Below are 19,118 nucleotides of genomic sequence, written 5' to 3'. Positions count from 1 at the left end.
TAAATAGTGACAAAGGTAGGATTCAAATACAGGCAGTTTGGATCTGGAGTTCACACTTTTAATATTATTTTCTTTAGTCTATATTTAATCATAATCAGTAAAAATAAATTTGAGAGTGATTAACAAAACTGCCTATTTATCTCTTTATTGCTGTAGTCAAGACTTCAGAAATTGTGATGTGAATATGGCTGCTACTGTGTTTACAATAATGCATACCAATAGCAAGAAGTTATATTTCCAACTGCTCCTTCTTCCTTGATATATTGATCATCCCTTCCTTTATTTATCTCAAAGATAAATTATATAAATACATGTAGAAATTTTTTTACTTTCTTTTAAATTGTAATGTTGTGCATTTTAACGGAATACAAATGAGAACTCCACCCTCACAAACATGAATAAGAAAAAGCCATAGAAGGGAGAAAATAAGATATAAAGGCTTTTAAAATATGATTTTATCTGGTTCCTTTTGCATTTCAATCTACCACACTCTCTTTTAATTAGGCTATCCAACCATTTCTTGGTTTTGTAGGTGGGATTGAAGATTTTTAACTCATGCCTTGATAAAGATTACCCTTAATATCTCTTGCACATCTAGAGCCGTATTGGATATTGCTGCTCTTACTTGCTAGTTTAATAATCTAGATTTTAAAATCTATTTTTCTCTTCATAAATACACCTATTAAGGAACATTCACAGAGTGATGTAAAAAAGTGCACAGAAGGCTTGGAGGCTGGCTGGCTTGGACCAACAGCCAGATAGTCTAGAAGGGTGTGGCCTAGTTGGGGGGCCAGGAAACAATCTACAGTGTGCAATACTTTGCCAAAAGGTATTCTCCAATGCTGGAGGAGGGATGGGGAATCTAAGAGGTGGCAGCAGCATCCAGGACACAGCAGACTTTCTCAGAGCCTTGTGGGCTAAGTCTGGCAGCAAGAACGCTTCCAGGTAACGTAACTTCTTTTTTTCTCCCTATGCTTCCATATCAGCAATTTCACAAAATTCCTCGTAAGATTTTGCTATACAAAATGAACTGTCTGATTGCAGGGTTATGTAGAAATGAACATAACAATAGAAAAATTTGACAAAGCAGAATAGAAGTTTAGATAAATGGTGTTTCATTGAAGAAATAAATCCAGGTGCAGCCAAGGCATTCCCTCTGGCATCTTTATCAATTAATGGTAAGATTTCTTGACCTGGTTTGGGATGGGAACTATGAGTAGGTGATTTTAATTCTGAGTTTTAAAAATGAAACCTTTCTGCTAGGTATCTGCCTAGACCAAGTCTAGCAGGAATTTTTTGAAAATCTGAATCCTACCTCTGTTCATGAAATAGTAGACTGCTTATTCTAAGAAAAAGATGTTTCATTACTTCTATTGGACATCTCAACCTATTTCTGGAGGACCTTGCAGGTAGAGACTGGGTTACTGAAATCACTGCTATTAGAATTCCCCTGCTCTATTCATCAGATGACTCTACATAATAACACTGGCACAGTGGTGTCTGTTTTATGTGAAGACCAGGTTCTCTTGGTTGCTTGAGAACTGATGCTACTGCAGCTCTTCCTGCAGTGGGCACAAGGCCTAGCCCGACCGTAACGCTGCTGCACTGTGCTCTATGCTACCAGCAACTCAACTTTTCTGCATAGGCAAAAAAAAAAAAAAAAAGAAGAAGAAAAAAGAATTTCTTTAACATTTTATTTCAACTACTGCTGTCAAATCAAAACATATCTTTATTTCTTCATTTCTGTATTTTCATGTATCTTAGTAATCTGTACAAGGCCACCTGATCTATATTTTAAAATTTGCTTTTTATAAACTTAGTTTTCAGTTTTAAGATCTGTTTATGTCACCGCTATTAAGGAGCATTTCTTTTTAAACACCCATACCTAGATGTGTCTCTGTTAATCACTTCTCAATGGTCAGGCTCATTTAATGTCAACCTTGATTTAATTTTAGTAATTTAGTTTGTAATTTCTTATCACACATTACATTCCAGTGTCCTTTTATTTTTAATCTCCATATCCCCTGAAGATTCATAAATTCTTTCCCCCTAAATTTGATTTTTCCTTTTAGATCTCTGCTACTCGAATCTCTTTGAGAATAAAGGAAACATTCAATATTTCAGTAACACTAAATCTTTTTCATTAGCTTAATTATTTCTTTACTATTGTTTTTCAAATTCATTATATTCATTTCTGGTACCATGGTTACATCTGCTGTTGTTATAAAAATAATAATTACAAACATTATCTGCACCATTTATTGAGCATTTTACTAAATGCTAAGCCATTTATATATATCATCGCATTTCACCCTAATCATTGCCCTATGAAATAGATCTCAAAGCTCCATTTAATAAATAAACTAAAAACGAGAGGTTAATCTATCCAAAGTAACCTAGGTAGAGTTTGCTTGACTCCAAGCTGTGTTCTCATCTACCACACTATACTCATGTACATCTGCCACATTTTGATGATATTAGAGCCTTAAAGTACTCTCAACTTACAAACATCAAACCTATAAACAGCCCATATCTGGCCACTCCTAATGAGCCTCACCCTGTCTCAGCGCTTCTGGTGTCCCTATTGCCTATGTCTTCAAAAATCAATTTAAAAACACAGCTGGCACTGAGTATGTATTTCAGCATTGAGAACAGAGTAAGTTCTAATAAAGGGAATGGCTTAGTTAACAATGGCTATCTGCTTGCCAAAAATACTTTATCTTTACCTGTCTGAATTTTTTCATATTGATACGGCCTACAATTCAACCATGTAGGTTTTATTTCTATTTAGGGGCATATATATATATATTTTTTAAAGAATCTATTTCTATGTTGTTATTCATATAATGCAAATTACTTATTACTTTGATTGCTTTCCTTGTAATATGTCTCTTTGAAACTGGTAAATAGGTCCTTAAAGGACAAAAAGTCTAGGGGAAAAGGTGATATGTGCATAGGAGCAGGCTTGCACATGAATGGAGAAAAACTCTTCCTTTTGCTACACTGTCCTCTGATCCCACAGCAGTAACTCGATCTATTAGATTATGAGTTAAATGGATTAGTATGGACTTCTGGTCCATATTTGAAAAGTTCTGAACAATTTATGGGCTATATTACTTAATTCTAGAGAGATAAGAATACAGAAAATTATAATATAAGTGCTGTAATAGGAGTAAGTTGTTTTTGTGATTATTCTGTGGGAACATTACCGCCATTTAAAAAAGCATGTTGTTTCTACAGAGAAATAAACTTTGAGTTGCAAATAAATACTGTACAAATGAACTGTAGAGCATTCTCTATTGAAATGTTATGGACTACCCTTTAAAAAATATCTTCTGGGATCATTTAAAAATATTAAATATGGCTAATTTAAAAAATAAGATCATATATTTAAATAAACATGGAATTCTCCAAATTAATTTTCAAAAGTACTATACACATTGTTTGATTTTTTGATTATTGCTAATTATGTTAATTAGTCATTATATAACTCAGGGTAGTTGGTCTATGGTGAATTATAATTTGTACTATTAAATTTAATAGACAAGTCACATTTTTCTAGAGCAATAAAGAGCAGAGAATGTTGATTTTATAGAAAAAATAAAAGTTGATTCTTAAATTTCTGCCTTGAGTAGAATAGATGAATCACATTTAAAATGGGAAGGACAGAATGCTATAGGCATGAAAGGGTACAATGGCTACATTGTTAAATTTTGTTTTGAAGGAAAACCCCCAAGAAATTATCTACTGGTTAAATAGAACATGACTTTTCTTGCTCTTATTAAATATAGACTCTTTGCTTTCAAATTGCCTAATATACTTAAGATAGTCTTAGAAAGACAGTAACTAAATAACCATTGCTCTACAGATGCTTTCAAAGTGAGTTACTAAAATCTTTTTAAAAAGTTAGTAAGAATTGTTTACAACCATCGGTATAGAAGGTTTAAGAAGTTCAGGGAGGCAATGCCATTTAAAAGGTAGACTGTGTAGTTCAAAAAACAAAACTACTAACAATCAGATTCTATCAAAGCTTCCTAATAGCGTCACTGGAACTTCAGAACTATAGCTCAGAACTAAAGCATATGCTCCGTATGTTTGAGGCATTGGATATAATCTCAGTTATCTCAATTTTGAAAAAAAAATTAGCTACAAATAATGCTTTCCATGACTTAGTGGCTATGTAAATTTGAGTAGATTACTTAACTTTTTTATATCTTAGTTCCCTTATCTGTTAAATTCTTTTTTTAAGAATTAGTTCTAAAATATTAAATCATATAGCTCAATAGCAAACTTTCAATTGGCACTTGTTATCAAAATAAGGAAGAAAGGAATAGAATAAAAATATAAGTAAATATCCTTAATTAAAAAGAGAGGGATGCTGTTGAAATTTTTAATAAAGGAACTATTAGTATGAAAATGGTAATAATAACCAAATCTGTAAAAGCCTTTGACTGATAAAGAATCCTCTATAATTTTCTTTTCGATTTATGAGAGAGGAAGATCAAGCTAAGGATGACAGGAAGACAGATGACCCGGCAAAGATAGTTCCACATCAGGAAATAATCTGTAGTGAAACAAAACAGAGTTGTGTTTTTGGACCCTTTAAAAAAGTTGTACCTTAACGACTCGATTACATTTTTGGTTAAGCCAAATGTATAACTCCAGCAATAGAAAACAGAATGATAAGTATTCGATACTCAAGTAACAGAATTTGTTAGAAACTATGAGACACATTGTAAGGTGTCAGATCATCTGTTCTCAAGACAAAGTCTCCAGTTTTTAATGACATCATACATCACTGGTTTCTAGCTAAAAGCCTAACTTGGAAGTCAACTCATTCAGTTACCTAGAAGTAAATTTTATAAGCAGCTAACCCTTAGAGCAGTAGTTCTCAGATCACCAGGTAGACTTGTTAAAACACAGGGACCCCACCCCCTCAGTTTTGCTTAACTAGGTCTAGAGCGGGCAAGGGAAATGCATTCTGAAAGTCCTCAGGTGATGCTGACGCTGCTGGTCTGGGATCACACTTTGAACCCCACTGCCTGAGAGAATACCTAGGAAATTATATTGCTTAGCATAATTAATCCATTGCCAAGACTTAAATTTTTTCCTAGCATGAAATAATTGGTGTCAAACTTATAAAAGTTTAAAGCCTCAAGTATTTATTTATATGTGAATTGGAATGGAATCAAAACATGTTTTCTAAAAAAATATTTTGAGCCATGCCTACAGTATTCTTTAGTCCATCTTCCTTTAAGAAATTTGTCATGTATCTATATGAATCATTGGTATTGCTTCTAAGGAACTTGTTTTTATTGTATGAACTATGTGAATCATACAACTGACGCAGTTCCCTTTTTCTTTGCTGCTTGTTAGGAAGCTCATTGTCCAAGTATGTACTCCACATGTAGCAGGTATATAGGATCTCACACTATGCATTTTGTTCAAAAACTTTACTTTGTTTTGCCTTGACTTCATTCTCCCTTGGTATTCATTTCTTCATTGACAATAGTATTGAGAGATTATACGTATTTTTAAAAACCATCTACATTCCTTTCTGAAGTATAGTGGGATATAAATAAACAAAACAAATCTATGTTACCTGAACACATGTTTACAGAAGTTTTAATATCCTGTTTTATTAGGATTTCATGCTTTGGTCTTTGAATTATATAAAATGAATAAATGAGAGATTAGAACATAATACATGCCACAAAAGGTCAGGTCTATCTATTCAACCCAAGGCAGAAATACCAACAAAAGTACCTGGGAAGATACAGGTATCATTTCTGATATCAAGCTCAAAAGGTTAGGGATGTATCTGAAATATTATATAATTATAAAACTATTTTCTATAAAAGTCACTCAACTGATTTGAAGTTATCTATATTTTCATTTTAGAGAAAAATTTCTAGAACTTTAGAACATAGTGAGTAAAGGCAGGGCTATTTTTGTTTGTCTTAAATTTATCCTTCTCTTGGCTATAGCCTGGGCCATTTACAGTACACCAGAATTGTGATGAAAAATCCTGTATTCACCATATCAGTATTCATGTAATTTGGGGTAGAGACTGGTGGTTTGGAGGATGATGCTGATCTAAGAATCTCTGCCTCCTCTAGGTTATATAGTGGCAGAACTAGCAACCTGTGCTACCATAACATATGCATATCCAATATAGCCAGTTATGCTTTCCTTAAGTCTTGACTTTACCGAAGAAAGAACCATGAAGAGAAACTGAAAGTTTAGTATTTAGTAGGTAAGAATAAGATAGACTTAAAAATCCAAATTGCTTTTTTCTAATGCACAGATACACAGACCATAAATATTCCATGATTGCAATGATTAAATTACTAAGTAATAGAGCATATAATAACTAATTATTAAGAGTAAGTTTTGCAATTTTCATTCTTTTATTAAATCTTAGGTACATTAGAGCAAATTCTTTTTATGACTTTGGTGATGAATAATATCATGAACCTAAAAATGTGTTGAAAATATAAAAGCAATAAAGAGCAAGAACAATGAAATAATACTCTTTTTGTTCCTACCTTGGTAAATATCATACCTCACTAAAAAACCATTTGAACTCCTTATAACACCTCATGAGTATGTATCTTGTTTCAATAACTCATTAATAAACCAAACTCAATTAAAATACTATAGAATCAAAAACATTCTACATGTGTGAAAACCATAAGAAGGTAACAGAAGTTCTTCCTAAACATTTTTGAGGGTTTTAGGGCCATTATAGGTTTTATTAAAAAAAAAACTAAAAGATTTGTTTTTCAGATCATTTATTTCCTATATTATATAATCATTTTTTTTAAATAAGGCAAATTCTATACCTAAAAGTTGGTGTACAAATACATTATAAATTTTAGCATTTAATAATATCATGGGGCCACTGCATTATATGTTCATGTCTGACTAATCTGCATTCACCTGTTTAAGAGAATCTAATGGTTTCATATAATTGATTATTTTACAACTTTTAAAAAGGAAAATATCTTGCCTTCGCATGGTAATCTTGTTCCAGTCTGGAATCTGATCCGGCTACCTGTTTGTATTTGTTAATTTTCATTTGGCGATTTCTCTCCTCTATATCCATAGCACCTATCGAGTAGAAAAAAACCCATAAAATTAATGTTCAGTTCTTATTTCTGGCTCTTACAGGATGTATAAAATAAGAAATGTTAGGCTGATATATTACCTATATCAAGGTAGTACGTACAAATTAAGTGTATTATTTTTAGATTTATTTGAAGTATGCATTTTGGCAAATAAAAGCATGATTATTAAGTATGTAAAATAATTTTAATCTGGATAAATGTAAATGAACAAAAGACAACAAATCTTCACTAGACAGAAAATGCTTTCTGGAACATGTAGGTCAAGGAGAATATATTTGACAGCACATAAATTTGACAGCAGTATTGTGATAGGAACTTTGGCTTTTAAGTCATCAAGACTTTATTTATTTAGTGGAGAAAAGTTGTAAGTTTAATTGGTTTCATACACAATTTTACAATTACATTTAGAAACTATTATCATAAACTTAGCCCACGTATTAAAACAAGTTGCCCCAGCATACATGTCGATGCAGTTATCAAGATCTTTTGAACTTGAACTTTCTAGAACTAAGATCAAGAAAGAGGCACTTAGAATAATACTCCTCAGAAGATATCATGCCAGTAAAGGCACAAAGTATTACTAAAATCATTTTTTTAAAAGAAAAGAATGTAAGGAGGTGAGAAAGTTGAGATGTAAACCTATTATAAAAATGAGGTTAGTACTCTCTATTACAGGTGTTATCTCAAAACATATCAAGAGGGTCTTTAAAAACTTTAGTTAGAACAAGTACTAAATTCTGTTAGCAAATTTTAGGAAACATAAAAAATGCTCTATAAGTATATTTATGATTTTTATTAAAGAGATTTTATATAAAAATTCTGCTTCTCATAAATATGCTTAATGTAAGAACAAAATCTCAACTGTATACTAGAAGTCTACTAACTGGGAAAAATCATCATGGCTTAGCAGGCTCGAGTGAGTATCTGTAATAAAATGCTGTCAGGTAAGTTCACCAGCTCTGAGTGTAGGCAGGAATGTAAACACGCACATACAAACCCCTTGCTTAAGATCATAACTTTCAAACTGTAGTAAAGATACCTAGATAAAACTATGCCTATTCAAAAATAGGTATTTTAATACTTATCTTGAAAAAAAATCTCATTGTATACCCAATAATTCTTGATAGTAACAAATTTTAAGTAGAAATCAATTAAATAAGGTAAAAAGGGAAGAAAATGTTTCAAAGAGTATGAAAATCTCGAATAAAAGAATATATAAAGAGCTTACATTATATGACCTCTAAGTATCACAGCAAATTTATATCAACTATTCAATAAAGTGAGAAAATTAGTTCCTTTTAAAAATCACATTTTAATGATTTGATTAATTGATTATATGTCAAATTATAAAATGGGGTATATACATATCATGTTAATATAAATTGGATGATACATAAAATTAAGTGAGTGCCTCTATGATATGAATGTGAAATATAGTCAAGTATCAAGTCTATTAGTCAATTAAAATAGTTTTGGAGTTGTTTGTACTTCAAGAGATACTCTAGAAAAAATATGCTTGTTTTCTCCAAGGGCAAGGGAAGAAAAAGCCATCTTAACATCAAACAATTATGTGTACTGAAAAAATATTAGCTAAATTGAGAGTGTGGGATATTTCTTTAAAAAAGTTTCATTTTGATATTATAGTAAAAAAATATTTTAGATATGAATAACACCAACAGACAAAAAGTTTAAACACATTATATATATACACATATAAATATATATACACATACGTACAGATATATATATACACATACGTATTACGCATTTTCTAGTATTTAGACTATTTTCTGGACAATGACCTCTTATGAAGCTACATTAAATTCTTTCTGATTACTAGGTAGTAATGGGATATATACTGGCAGGAGTTTGCAAACTTTTTCTGGAAAGGGCCCAATAGTAAATATCCTAAGCTTTGCAGAGTATATGGTCTCTGATGAAACTACCATTGTAACATAAAGGCAGCTACAGACATGCATTCACAAATGAGTGTGGCTGTACTCTAATAAAACCTTATTTATAAAACAAGCAGCAGGCCAGATTTGGTCTGTGGGCCATAGTTTGCCCACGCCAGTGTTAAAGTGTATTGATTTAACATTGCTCTTTGCAAAAGAGCCTTTATATTTAGTAATGGTTTAAATATTTCATAGAATCAGGTTTATGGATTCTCTTTCAGAACATCATTTACAATGAAAACTACAAGACTCTATTAAAAGAAATCTAAGAAGATACAAAGAAATAACTGGGGCTGTGGGGGCGAGGGCAGCTAAGAAGGATATTAATCTGTATTTGCTATAAGCCAACAAAGATGCAACAGAGAGAGTGACAGAACAAGTATGTTATCTACTAAATTCCAATCTCAAATACATCTCTTAACTCCAGACTCAATTGTTATCTATAGATGGTCACTAAATGGAAAATTTCTTTTTTAGAGCTTTAACCAATGACATCTCAAGGGACCACCTTAGTGACTATATAGACAACAAATCTGGGTAAATATACTTAGAACTTTAAATTCTCCCATGAGGTTAATCTTTTGGACAAACAGTAACCAGACATGCCTCTCTCCAAAATTATGTGGCTCACATAAAGTCTTCCATTACTTTTCTACATTGTTATATATATATAAAACACTTCACAAACAATGATATCCTTAGAAAAGAAAATATCTTATTGATAAAGAGATCCATCATAAAGGATTCTCCACCAACAACTTGATTTTTCTCTGCTGGTTCTTTTCACTAATAAAAATAACCCAAGAATAATATTTTCAATAACATTATTTTGATTTCAGTCAAACCCAGTCTTTTTTTTCTTTCCCTAAGGAACAAAAAACAATTTAGAGGAATCATTGCAAGTAGAAAAGCTGTTCATTATCTGGTTGAGGAATGGATTATGTAATTTCTAAACTTTCAATTCTGATGTCCAATGCTCTACACTTCTATAAAAGGAAAATAAGTGAATGTGTCAAAGAGGCAGGTTTTTCTTCAATCTCCTCTCTTTCAGATTTACATTTCAAATTTGCATATAAAAGGTCCTGAAAATTCTGCAGTAAAGAATAATCATTTGATCACAGAAATCTCACTCCTCACCTATTAGCTGTTAATATCTTGCTATAATAATCTCAAAAATACATTGTAGGAAATAATAGCTTATGGGTTTGAGGGGTAAATTTATCTAAGAATTTCTAAAATTCATATTCTTATATGTGACAACACCTATGCTTATTATAAAAGACATCTTAATGATGTGCTTTTGTAATTTAAGCATGCTAAAAATTAGCGGTTATATATTCAAAATTAAATAAAATATCACAGCATTTTCAAATTATAATAAAAACTGATTAAGAGTTTAATGGGACAAACTTCCTGGGTAAATACATTCACAACAAAAGTTTGCATAAGTTTGTGTCTATTTCTTGAAGAGATAACCGGTTTAAGTGTATTAAACTGCGATATTCAAATTGCCTCATTAGTTTTCCTAATAATGCATTTAAATTATACAAGGCTTTGCTTTTTCCACTCTAAAATATTTAAGGCTGAGAACAAAGAGAAATGTCAAATATAGATATGCTGGAATTCATAAATATCTCAAAATATTTGTTTTCCTCGAATTGGAAACTCCTGTTCCATTCTCTTGTCACTTAATTTAAAATATCCAATATTTTGTTGCTCCTGATTTAACGTGTTTCCTAAAATTATGACACATGTTCTGTAAGCTATTTTTTATATAAACAATTTAAAAGTTTTACTTGTTCTTATCAATACACTTAAATCAATCAATGTTTATTTTGAACTTAAAAAAGACTACTTAATGTATCCAGAAAGTTAATGTCATTTTTATAATGTTGTTAAGACAATCAGGTTTAATAAAAAAGTTAAGTTACAAGTGGATTTTGTATCCAGAGATGTCATTGAAAATGGCCAGGTTAACGGGTAGCAAGCCAGTAATTGTTTAGGTTTCACTATTTACATGTGTACTGCACAGATCATCAGGACACCTTCAGTGATTTCTGTAGTACACTTCGAAGAGTATTAGTTTTGTTTCCTTTTACACACACACACACACACACACACACACACACACACACACACACACACACATCTCTTGGGGTCTCAAAGCAGTTTCATATCCCTAACTTCTTTAAAGTAGGGACACAGATTTGACAGTCACGCAATTCAATATGAAGCAGAACAGTAGTGACGGGAATATGGCACGAGTGCCCATTTAGTGATCTACCTTGTGATCTTAAACGAAATGCTCAAATCTGGGGATCTTAGAAAAAACTCTTAAGTCCAATATCAAAGCTCAGAGAAAGAACCCCAAAATTCAGAAAAAAATAAGAGAACCTATAATTAAAGACATGGAAGTCTAAGATTATTAACCTTATTTAACTGCGTCGGTTAGTACTCAAATTCTTGTGGCTAATTTAATAATTTTTAAACATTTTTCCCTCTCCCCATCCCAGTCCTTTCTTCTATCTTTCTACATATTTTTAGCTTCAGGTTAAAAAAAGTCTTTCTTTAAAGGAGATAAAAAGATTTAACAAAGTGGCTGTTTCATGAGAGTTTCTGATGAAAATCATTCCTGTAATTCCTTTTTCTTTGATTATTTTATGTCTTCACAAAACTAAGATGTGCTTTTGAACAATCTAAAGTTAGAAAACAAATTTCTACTGCTCATTTTTTAAAGCAAAATAATATATCAAGAAATTGTGAAATAATCCTTAAACATTTGCCTTTTATAATTGGATTTATTCTGAATTTTATCCTTGTAAAAAGTACATGTTAAATTTGTTTTCCAGTTAAAGAGTTAAAGGCATATATGCAATATCAAGTTCTAATTAATAATGAAGGATTTCCAACAAAAAGTGTTTTCTGTTGAACCCATCAAATAATAGATAACAATATAAAGTATAGCTTTAACAAATCAAATTCATTTTCAGAAAATATATGTAAATATAATAAATGTAATCGAAACATAAAACAAAATATTATCTGAAGCATTTTTAGTTGAAGCTAAAGAAGTATATTACTTATATAGTAGAAACACATTTTTTAAGTTAACTATTTTTTGCCAAACCAGAGAGGAAAAAAATTACATTTGATACCATACTACTGAATCTTAGTTTACAAACTTTTCTTCTAAGAAAATACAAACAATGTGGAAGAGACACAAAGCAAAACAAAAAAAGATTCCAGACAATAATGATGAGAGAGACAGAAATAACATATTCCAAATAAAAAAGTTAAAAGGGCCAAATTCATGTAATCACCATTTAGGTATGTACCAAACTAAATGCAATAAAGAAAAAGGTGTAATCAATGTGTGAAGCTCTTTGCTCATTTTGAGATGACTAAACAGGAGAAAGTATGCCTATTTGTGTTTATTTTCTAGACTCAGTAGGAGAGACTATAATTACTTATTGATGTCTTTCAATACTAACAGGAATACAAATAGAAATTGCTACAATGACTCATGAGATAAATATGAACTTGTAATATTTTGTCATAATTTTATTTTCAAAGGCAGTGCAATTCAAAAAGAAAATATTGTTCTTGATTATATTGAATATTTTAATTATTCTTTCAATATCTAATAACTGTGAAAAACACTTTTCAGATTATATATGAAAACAGTCATATACTAGCTGTTGACAAGAAATTAGTGGTCGTTTATATGAACATTTTTCAAAGTGCCTGATATACAATGATAAAAAGTAAATTGCTTAAAAATACAAGATATTTAGTACTGTGTGTCAAAAGGCTTTACAATGGTCCTAATTTTGAACCTGAAATTTGACTCCCCAGGATCTTTCCAATGTGCAAAGATACATACATACAAGTATATTCACTGCATGGAAAAGAAACTCTGTCTAACAACAGGGGATTATTTAACTGCATTTATGATATATCTACAGAACACTATGCATCTCTGAAAAATAATGAGTATGGTGTGCATGCGCCTTCACATATATAAATTATATAAAGATACTGATATTAGTAATTGTAAAACATTAAATGGTAGATATAGTACAACAGTTTATAAATCATAATTTAAAAAAATTATATTCATAAAAATATATGCATGTAACCTACACAAAAGACAAAGAAATGGAATGAAAAAGATTTAAGATTTATACATCAGAGGGTTAGCATTTATCATTGGTTACTGGAAGTAAGTATAGTGCTATTGTTTTTTTACTTGGGTTAAGATAGAGTTTATAAAATGTCCACAATGACTATACATTATTCAGAAGAAAAATGTTATTTAAGAAAAACACAAAATATGATATTTATATGAAATAGGGCAAATTATCCAGTTTAAAAACCTTAAATTTTTGTTATGATTTGATAGAAATGCTTTGGAAATAAATGCTAAATAATTTTTAAAATAAAATCATTTATTAGTTTATTTTAGGGACATATATTTACTTGTAAATAAAAGCATTTTGGTGTATTAATTGAAAATGGTATTTAATAAAAAATACTTCCAAATGGGAAAAAAGTACAGCTCTTTCCCATTTTTATGAATATTAATATAAAAGTCATTTGATATTTTCCATATTAGTTTTTTCAGATGTGGAAGTTAAGAAACTATGCAACAACATTTTTTAAAGTTACTTTAAAATGATTTCTTAACAATAACTTGCCTATAATGAATTTTTTATATTTTATATTAAATTATATATTAGAAGTTCATAAAAAGTTCACTTTGTTAGCTAAATTTTTTTGCTAAAAATAGATGTACTGTAGAGAATATTATATATTAGAAGTTCATAAAAAGTTCACTTTGTTAGCTAAATTTTTTTGCCAAAAATAGATGTACTGTAGAGAATAGTAGATATTGAAACAAGTTAAATTGAGAAAAAGTATATAAATAAGTATTGTGAAAAATATTATAAATCATGTACCAAATTATTTGTATATTAGTACTGGAGCAAACAGAAGCATTTTCTTTTAAAGTGTAAACGAACTTAACTGTGCAAATCAGATACACAAGTTCTGAGGAATACCTATTTTCAAATTAATTTTGAGGATTTTTCTACTGTTGTCAGTAGTAACTGACACATTTAGAATGAAAGAAAATATAATTTGGTTTTGTTTGTTTATAAAATAATCTTTCTTTGGTCCCAGGAATGTAGGAAAACTAAACTTCATATGTGAAGCCTAAGTGAAACATGAAATTTAATGAAACATAAAAGCTCTAGAAACGTACAAAAGTGTTATACTACCTTGAGGCTCACAATTATGAGCTAGATTCTTTTGAATTACATTCTAAACCTTAAAGGTCATCTGTTACTCTTTGTACCTGTTTCCTGTTTCTCTACAAATTCTCTGTCGTATTCTCTAAATAATACTTTTAAGGAGATGCTGTAGACGAATTTCATAGACTACTTTCACTATAGCCAAAAGAAACATATTCAAACTGCTTTAGAACATAAGTTATTAGGAGTGTTCTAGTGATCTAAGGAAATAGAGTATGACGGGTTTTCATATCTAAATTCAGTGTACACACTTACTGAAATTTTGTCATTCAGAGGACTTAGATTTTATCACAATTTTAGGTTTCAACATTTAAAATCAGGATATACTTCGTCTTTTGGGGGAGATCTACATTTTGTGCATGGAGAATGCAGTGAAGGAACCAATCACAGAGCTGATGGGGCTTTGGAACTGCCCAAATTTAGGGTGATGGGTGTATTTATGATAGATAGGATTGAAGAAAATCTTAAAAACAGCACTAGTTTAAAAGATGAGACAGGACTTGGGTTTGAGTCTTGATTCACAAGCCCTGCAACTGTAAGCACTTCATTTTACCTTTCTGGACAGAAAAATTCGTCATCTGTAAAGTGAATAGTTTTGGACCAGATACTCTTTATGATACATTGTGCTATAAAATCTCTGGTAGGTTAATTTTGAAGGCAAATGATGGTTAAGTGATTGTTCTTTTATACTGTCATACCTAATTCATTAATATAGATAATGTAAAGTGTTCTAGAAATTCTTACTGTTTGCCCTGGTACTGCATTCATTAAAATTTCCTTTACAAAATGTGTGTGTGTGTGTGTCTGTACACAGAGGCAGGGAGTGGAGTAAGATGAAGGAAGAAGGGAGGGATGAAGAATGACAGGAGGGAGAGAGGGATGGACAGAGTGACAGGGGGAGAAAACATGTACACCTGGTAGAGACAGAGGGATAGACACAGGCTGTATTGAAAAGTTCACTAAACCGGGAAATTTGCCCAGGGAAAAAGGATCTTTTAGACTAGCTGAAGAGTAATTGTTTTCCCTATATATATCCCCCCTACCCCCGCATCCCCAAACACAGTGTACAGTGATAGGCTCTGGAGAAAAGGTTAGAAACTTTCTAATAACTCAGTTGTTTTTAACTTGTTAGAATTCCTGTGTCTTTGGAAAAAAAGATGTATTTTAGAGGATAAACTAAATTTTTAAATGAAAGTCCCTCACAGAAGGAATACAATGGTTATTATTAAAATTGCTTCTAAGAAAAAGTACAAAAATCATTTATAAAAGATACAAATATGAGATTCATTGGGTTGATGAACTGTTCCCCATATGTGTTAAGCATTTTGGAATGTTTTATCTTTTTCCTGATGGCTAAAATCTACATTAAGACTAAGATAATCCAGAGAGTAGCACATATTATTACCCTGTGTATATGTCTTGTTCCCATCTTGTTATGTTTCGATATAACATAATTATCAAAGACCACTATATCTCACATCTGGAGCCTAATTAATGTAGCCGTAGGATATATTTCAACTACATCAACTATTACACACATCACAAGATTGCATGGAAGGTTTGAAAGGATCATAATAAAGAAATTTAAATAAATCTTTACATTCATGTTCATTTAGAAATAGAAATTTAAATATACTTAGAAATGTTGACAATGTTGAAAACCAAAAAAATTTTTAAAAAATCCATCATATAAAAACTGAGATACAACCTACACTGGAAAAGAGACTCATAAAATTTTTCTTATGTATATTAGAAAGTTACATAGAGAATACTCCTTGTGCTACCTAAGTTTGCCTTATGTAGCAATAGTGTGACTAAAAGGAAAGTACGTTTTAATTTTTATTAATTAATTTTATCCATGTTGGCTAAATATATATTTTACACAATGATACTAAAATTTCCCATTAAATTAAGATCACCATTAAGTTGGAGGTAATTATTTACAATGAGAAAAGAAAATACTTAGATGCTTGAATATCAAACTGTACTTCTCTAAAGATGCTAAGGATGATGATTATTGGCCAAGGGTGCAAGGTCTACAGAGTAACTAATGTCATATAGTATAACACTTCCTCAGAATTCAAAGAATGAATCGTGAAACATATATATATAATGCTGAGAAGGAAGAGGGATAAAAATTAGATAGGATGATTCTCAGAAAGGAGGATGAAGATTAGATAAAGAGACATTAGGAAGACTAGCCTAAGCTGGAGACTGGACTGAACTTCTTTAAATCTTCCACATACCCACGTGGCAATACTAGTTACACAGAAGATCTTAAATAAAACTGCAAACTAGATTGAGTTGTTCTCCACTGACATTAAATTTCCCTTTCTGAACTCTTCATTTCCTGCTTTCCTCTTCCCAGACCTCCAGTATTGCCCTTTTGTTATTTTTTCCTAACCAGCTCCTATCTTTCCTGTAAAGTTAAGACTCACATTTCTGTCTCCTAGCCATACCCAGATAGATAATCCACCAACACCTAAACTCAGCTTGTCCAAAACAAGTTAGGATGACTTCTCATATATGTTCTTCATCCTTTAGTTATTAACAACAAATATTCAGAATATCCAGAATCTATTTCCTTGTTAACTGTCTTAGCTATTCTTGGAACTGTCAACCCTAAATCTTTTTCTTGATATTTCTTGGTTATCTGACCACTGCTTTAGACTCAAAACTTTAGTCCTTTATTTTCTAGCTCATCCACTGTAGCCTTCCCTCTGTGTTCTGAAGCTGTAGGCCAACTCCACCTATTACCATGCCCCTCTGGAACTTTATTTTAGGAAGGGGCTTGGCTCTTAATTGCTTGGGAGGTGTTAGATTAAGTAAAATTTTTTATTAGTATATATTTAGTACTATTTGGGTAATATGTAAAAACAATTCATTTTAATTTTGTATATTTTCAATAATTCTTGAAGTTAGACTCACTGAGGTTAATTTACATGAATTAAAATTCACACTATTTAGATGTAAAGTTTTACAACATCTGACAAACGTATGTAGTCATGTAACCTCGCCACGATCAAGATACTGAGTATTTCGTCACCCTGTAAATCTCCCGGGTGCTGCTTTGTTGTCAGTCTTCTCCCTGACGGCCCAGGTAACCACAGATCAGATTTCTGTCTAGCTTTTTATTTTCCTTCAATAATGTTCTTAGAGTCAAATTTTATTTGATTGAGGCATAGAAAATGAAAATAAAGCTTTAAAAAGTACACAGTTAAAATGCTATGTTCTAGAACTTAATACTAAAGTTCCTGCACAATTAAGTTCTTAATAATAATACTTTGTACATGCTAGGAATTGTGCTAAGAGCTTTACATGTGTTATGTCACTTAATCAGTATAACTGTAGGCAATAGGACTTATTATATTCTCATTATTATTTATTAGAAAATTTGTCCAGTGTCATATAACTGGTAGGTGGCTGAGATTGGTCTGTCCTCCAAAATTTATACTTTGAAATATTCGTAAAGTGACCTCTTCTCTCTTCCCTCCTTTCCTTCCTTCCTCCCTGCCCCCACCCCCGCCCCCACCACACTCAACTCTTTTAATTCTTTTCTTTTTCTAACGTCCTCCCTTTTAACAGTCCTCCCTTTTTCTTTTCTAGGTGCATCTCCTCTTTGGCCAATTTTATTTATTTATTTTTTTGGTAATGCTTCTATTTATTTCCCTATGAGGCCAACCTAAGATTATAATAGTCATTTTTATTCTTTAATCTTCTTTTTTAGATATTTAATCTTCTTTTTGGAGATTCCTTCTGACTCGCATTCCTTTATTCTGAACTGACGTATCAACCTCCTTCACATTCTGCATAAGCCTATATTCAATAAATGTATTCTCCCCATTAGTTATGTCATATAATGAATTAATCCAATTACTTTTACTTTTTATTGTTTTGCTTTCCAATAAACTTTGCCCTTCCCTCTGTTAGTTCCCTTCCTCATCCTTACCCTCAAATCCCATACCCCACACTGTCAAGCCTTCATACAAGCTGATAAAAAGGAACTAGCGGTTGTCAAGTAACTTCCTTCTCCATAGTTAAATTATAACCTAATTTAAATTCCTTAGAAATTATCTCCAATGTAGCATTATTCATGCCAACTTACCCTTTCTCATGTGAAACCCATATATCTTTCATTCCAATCTGTTTATATTACAATGTTTTCTTTATAGATATAAAAGCTTTAAATGAGAAAAGAGGAAGTGATATGAAAACAATTTATTTTTACCATGTTCTAATGAATACTAAGTACTATGTACATGTTACTACTCACTAAAATAACTTGATTAATTTGACTTTTAACATATGTACCCTTTCCTTTCAAATCGAATGATTTAAAAATATACATTTTTATAATAACTGTTATCCAGAGCTACACTTTATTCATTTGTCTCTCTGTAAACCTCAAATGTTTAAAACTCTCTCATCTGTCACCAATACATAAACACCTTTTCAGAGAAAATTTTATAATAAAAATTCTCCTCTTCTGAACTTTTATGTCCTTACTTTATCTGTTTATTATTCGTAATTACATATGACTTCTTTGCATAGATAGTTTCTTCTTATTCTTCTAATTCAGTTTAAATATCACCTCATCGGACAAAACTTTCTAGGTTATTCTATTTAACATAACTCCTTCCCTGCCCCAGTCATACTACGTTATATAAGGATTTTTGATAATATTTATAACTAAATTTATCTTGTATAGTGACTATTCCTTT

General features: G+C 31.1%; 1 protein-coding gene across 1 annotated transcript in view; it reads right to left on the bottom strand.

The window, feature by feature from the left end:
* The window catches only part of RIMS2 (regulating synaptic membrane exocytosis 2), a 579,688-nt gene that overhangs the window by 144,142 nt on the left and 416,428 nt on the right, over nt 1-19,118 (bottom strand). Inside the window, exon 23 of the mRNA XM_011373284.2 lies at nt 7,013-7,113. Within this exon, the coding sequence (XP_011371586.2) occupies nt 7,013-7,113 (101 nt within the window). The remainder of the gene's footprint in view (nt 1-7,012; nt 7,114-19,118) is intronic.

The sequence above is a fragment of the Pteropus vampyrus genome, unplaced genomic scaffold (genome assembly GCF_000151845.1).
Source record: "Pteropus vampyrus isolate Shadow unplaced genomic scaffold, Pvam_2.0 Scaffold222, whole genome shotgun sequence".
NCBI classification, from domain to species: domain Eukaryota; kingdom Metazoa; phylum Chordata; class Mammalia; order Chiroptera; family Pteropodidae; genus Pteropus; species Pteropus vampyrus.
The sequence above is the reverse complement of the archived record's forward strand: the minus strand, read 5'-3'. Positions and strand labels throughout refer to the sequence as shown.